General features: G+C 37.4%; 1 protein-coding gene across 1 annotated transcript; it reads right to left on the bottom strand.

The window, feature by feature from the left end:
• Window positions 1-225: 225 nt before the first annotated feature.
• Window positions 226-3,488, bottom strand: LOC113462500 (putative pectinesterase 10). The gene is made up of 5 exons (XM_026803184.3): window positions 2,797-3,488; window positions 2,538-2,715; window positions 2,066-2,254; window positions 1,331-1,554; window positions 226-544 (listed from the first exon to the last, which is right to left on the bottom strand). Exons 1-5 carry the CDS (start codon window positions 3,006-3,008, stop codon window positions 388-390), a joined length of 960 nt encoding a protein of 319 aa, XP_026658985.2. The 5' UTR covers window positions 3,009-3,488; the 3' UTR covers window positions 226-387.
• Window positions 3,489-5,472: the final 1,984 nt, after the last annotated feature.

Below are 5,472 nucleotides of genomic sequence, written 5' to 3'. Positions count from 1 at the left end.
TTGAAGCCCATAATCTTCTTCCAATAGTTCATAGGAAATATTCTCTGAGAGAATTGATCTCAACAATAATCCTAATTTATCAAATACAAGCTAAATAATGCCATTCTTGCCAATGACCAATATATCACAATCTCCGGTCTTCAATAGGAATTTTCCAAAACAAATCAAAACCATTGAATGGCAAGCAGCTAAGAAAAACTACCATATTTCCCTGCCATAAGATGGTAACAAAATAGAATGTTTGTCTACATTAAGTTTCTAAACAGGACAGCGTAATGACAACCTCCGATGATAGAACAGATAGCGAGAGAGTGCATGCAACAATGGAAGGCAACAACTTACATAGGAAATCGTGCATCATTAAGATCAGTTCGAATATAATTAAATTTAGGGTTGTGCACTAATCCATCCTTCACTATCAATATATGTTATATGGGTGAACTTCCTCAGCTCAGCAGGACTTGGTTTCTTCATCCACTTCACCCGTTGTGATGTATCTGACCCGGGTCCATGACAACCAGATTCCACAAAAGTTGTATCTTCTCTGTGGCATCATTACAAACGAAAATTAATCAATAGAAAGGTAAAGAGCACACAATTTTTTACATATTAAACTATGAAAGGCAGACTACAGAACAATTGCACATTATTAATCTACTAAAAGAAATAAAGGAGGAAGAACTTGGCAGCATCTTTGAGAAGAAACCGAGCGGCCAAGTATCTTATTAACCAATGAAGGCCAAGTAGTGATTGATATGACCTTTTTTGATGTGAAGACAAGGATGTCAAGGATCATATCACTCTTTGAAATATGTCATAAAAGCTAGGAGCCCCTAACAAAATCAATAAAACCCCTTGGATATGAGATACCCAACTTGTCTGATCCCACATTCTCCACCCTGAAGCGAGTGTTCCAGTCAGCAACTTGATTTTCTTTCTTCTTTTCTACAAGCAAAACGGTGGATAACTCCAAATTTCATAGAGTCGATGAGATGAGAATACAAGGGTAGAGAATTAACCCTTAGCCCAAAACCCCCAAGCAAGTTCCAGCAAGCAACCACGGAACAGTATTGGCTTCTCAGTTTCCTAGAACTTAGAAACTGGTTTTGAGAGGCAAAGGTAATAAACGCAAGAGCCCAAAGGAGCAAGTTATATCTATGTGGTGACTGCATAATTCCCACAAGTTAAAATGAACTTTTTCTTTCACAGGAAATTTAAAATGATGCATAAAAAATTCACAATGAAGCTGTAAAGGGCCTTCACGATAATTAACGAAACATAGTTCAGAAATCATATATGCAAATAATTATACCAAGAGTGATCAACTTACTCCTTGCCCCCCCAAGCATTCCACCCTTCAGGATCCACAATGTCTGACATGAAGGTTTTATAAAATATTACCCGTGCATAATTTCTCCATGCTCTCCCTAAACTGGCTTTGTGAGTCCCATTCACAACACAGCCCTTGAAGACAAACCCATTCTCGTCAGTAGGGCTCTCCCTTCCCTGAGCTGTCACAACACCAGCTCGTTGAACTGTATATATCAGGCTTTTCTGCATGATTTATAAAAGCAAATTAATTGTTATTGGACTTCAGTGATAAATCAAGAAGAACTATGCTTATTGTAGGTTGTTAGCGAAGCAAAATATAGGCTAGTTAGTTTCAGGTCTAGAATTTCGTGTATGAAATCGATGCAGCTAATCAGATTGGTGCACATGGCATGGTCGGCTTGAGGTCAGCCTAGGTAGGTCTTAACTCAAACTGTTTTTGCATTTAGAATTTGGATCTGAACCTGGCTTATCTATTCAACTAGGTTGCCAAAAACGAAAGATATTCCCTATTCTACATAGATCAATATTTGTTGTTCCGATATGGGCCCCCGTACCAGTTGTCCGGAGGCACGTGTCAATACGGCCCTGCGTCATGCCGTGCCGGCCCAGTATCGATACGGTAGAAGTGGGGGAGAGGAAGAACGGGAGAGAGGGAGAGAGAGAGAGAGAGAGGAAGGAAGTCAACAAACTTTTTGTGGGACTGGCCAGCACCCCCAAAGTTTTCTTTCCATACCTCATAGATAGATTGGCCACATCCAAATATGAAGTCAACCGCACCCTCAATATAGCATTCTTTGAAGTAGTGCAGTCCAAATTGATCATAAAGCGTGTCCTGGACGCCAATGAAGCCGCAGCCATAGAAAGCAGAATGATTCCCTTGTATCGAAGCTGCCACTGCTTGCCCTACATTTTGAGCACTATTCTGCAGAGTTTGAAATATAAACTTGTTTCAGACACCGTACAAAAGAAAGTAAGCAATAAAGGAGCAGCATGGTGTGGCTGAATCTACCATAGGCATCTCACGCACACATCTCGATATGCAATGCTGTATAAGACTATCAAATGATTTTTCAAGAATGTCCACACCCACCGCTCTTGTAAGGTTGCAACAAATATAGAGATAAATGCATAAATGAATAGCAAAAATTCACAACTCATATAACAGCTGTGGTCTAGCTATAAATGTTAAGGATTGTTATAAAAACCTTGAAAGTAATATACTTAGCAACAAAATTGTCTGCACTTGACGTGAAAGTCGCCGAGGTGATAGTAGTATGCTTCCCAGGATCGCTGGCATAGTCCCCCCACTCAATCACTGTTTGGTCACGCCCTTCACCTTCCAGTAGGATGAATTGTTGATCGTTTTGTATGTGCACCTTCTCCCTGCATGAAACTTAAACATAAATTAGTGTCCATTGGCAAGGAGCGTGAATTTTAATCAAGCCGATAATAAGAAGGTGTTACCTGTAGACTCCTGCCGAGACATGAATCCGTATCCATTGGTTGTTGTTAGCAGGCACTGAGTTGATGGCCTCTTGGATTGTCTTGAAATCTCCTTTACCATTGAGATCGACAATGATGCTCTTCACAATATTTGCAGCCCCACTGGCCTGATGAACATGTAAAGTGACAGAGACGAAGACTACAAGAAAGAAGAGAGAGAATGCCCACTTCATTCTGGCTAGATAGATGTAATACGACCAACTAGATAAAAATCAACTAGTGATTGAGGAAGATAATATGTATATATATAACAAAATGTTGGGTGGTCATTAACAGTCATTCATTATTAGACAAATCCTGTATGGCAGAAAAGGTACGGCAATAATACATTCCATTAGGATCCTTACAATTTAGCCTTCTCCTCCATATGTATATGTATATATGAGATTTTCATTGCAGGAATTAAGGGGATGATTGTAAGTATATCTTTATTGCAGACATTTAACCACGTAAGATAAAATCACATTCACATGAAAAAGAACATTTTCCCTGCAATTTCTCCCTGAAATCTTCAGGATTCAGGGAGAAAGCATGTGCCTCTGAATTCATATGAATTTTGTTCGATGACCAATGAATGGCTACTGAAGAAAGAGGCAGACAGGAACCTTTTCACATAGTGAAGATTCTAATTTATATAACGAGAACTTGCACTCATGAAACAACATACCTCACATCCAACATGAACCCATTTCCCCAGTGGGCATTAGATCTCTGCAGATGTGCGTGGCGTGTCACTGCCAGTAGATGGAGCTTCATTATGTAAGAACATCAAAGGAAAGAGTGTCAGCTTGTTCTCCTTGCTCGGAGCCAGAAAGGGAACTTCATTTTCATTTTCTGAATATATCTGCAAGATTTAAAATGGCAAAAATACATATTCATCCAGCTTTCCATTAGAAAAACACTATACTAGCTAACAACACAAAACGAGGAAAGAAAAGAAAAAACTTGATTTTGATGCACTATATTTGATATAGGAATATAAAGACGTATACTCCACTAAAACTGTCCAGAGAGCTTGGATATATTTTATTTGGTACTTTGAATAGTTAGAGGATCAAAAGTCATAGGACTTGCATCAGAAGGTTGTTTGATAGGACATCAAAAATCATGTGCAATGTTTTGACACTGCAGACTAATGTGATTTGGACTCCTTTTTTCCAAAGTGCCAACAAGTGTCAGCTTGCCTCATGTCAAAATGTTCAAAACTGCTGGCACTTGGTAGTAATAAAGAAAATAATAGGCATAAGGTAATGCATACAAGAGTTCCAAACTCTGAGATATCCATCGATAAATTGATTTTTATTCATCCATTATCTCAGATATGTTGCTTATATCGGCCGGTTTATGCTGGCCAAGATAACATGGACAAAATATTAGATATACCATATTTGTTAATGGCCCATACCAATTGGATGTCTTGATTGAGATCTTGGCTAAGATGTAAACTTTGGACATGCCTAATTGTGATAAAAAGAAAGAATGGAATTTGCATATTCATTTTTGTGAAATTGGCTTGATTAGACTAAGTACATGAATTTATAAAAATAAGCAATATGCATCACATTAACTATAGTAGTATAAAAATTTCCATTATTAGCGGGCATTATCAAAATAAAAGAAGGTAGACCAAAAAGGAAATTGCATTACTTAAAAAAATTATAGATAATATTCTACACAACTTTTATTACCAGGAAAAAAAATAGTAGGGTCTTCTACTAGCAACAAGTCATTGATTCACCTTCATCCCTCAAGGTTTTATCTTCCAAGGTAAGGATATATTATGCTGTATAGTCATGTGTGAAAGATCCATAACACTAAGAAAAAATATCTGTTGGATCCCGTTTTAATTAAACCCTGATCCCGTTTAATTAGAACCCACATTTGACAAGTGTCCCTTGAATTTCGTAAATTCTGATAATCTTAAAGGCATTAAGGTAATTCCATCGAAAAGTTACCTTGATGGGGGTGACTCTTCACGGATGTAACTAACTACGGCGTTTGATCCCTGAAAAAGGGTATAAATAGCCTGTTAGACTCCTTCTCTAATACATGCATTAAGAGCTTTCTCTTCAGAAAATCTCTTCCTAATTTTTGTCCAGATCAGAGCAAATCTCGGTTGGTCGCGGCTGCAGATCAGATTGCAGGCATCTCAAAGTTCAATTCATGATGAATTTAGTGAGTCAAGGTATGATTTATGATTCATTAAAATTAATTATTCCATCAATGGCATCAGAGCGGGTGGATTCTAAAATAAATTATACCCATTTGGTCTGTTGGATGAAATATTTTGGGAGCTCATGTTATTTAAAGATGTGAAGTATTTTTGGAATTTGCATATTCATTTTTTTGAAATTGGCTTGATTAGACTAAGTACATGAATTTATAAAAATAGGCAATATGCATCACGTTAAGTATAGTAGTATAAAAACTTCCATTATTAGCGAGCATTATCAAAATAAAAGAAGAAGGTAGACCAAAAAGGAAATTGCGGATAGTAAAATCCCAAATAAGATAGTAAAATAAACATCAGAAACTATCCATCGATATAATGATTTTTATTCATCCATTATCTCGGATATGTTGCTTATATCGGCCAAATCGTTTTACGCTGGCCAAGATAATACGGACAAAATTTTA

The sequence above is a fragment of the Phoenix dactylifera genome, chromosome 3 (assembly GCF_051530095.1).
Source record: "Phoenix dactylifera cultivar Ajwa chromosome 3, Ajwa_hap1_PhDact_Kaust_v1.1, whole genome shotgun sequence".
In the NCBI taxonomy this organism is placed as follows: domain Eukaryota; kingdom Viridiplantae; phylum Streptophyta; class Magnoliopsida; order Arecales; family Arecaceae; genus Phoenix; species Phoenix dactylifera.
Note: the sequence above shows the minus strand (reverse complement) of the source record. Positions and strands in the feature narration are given on the sequence as shown.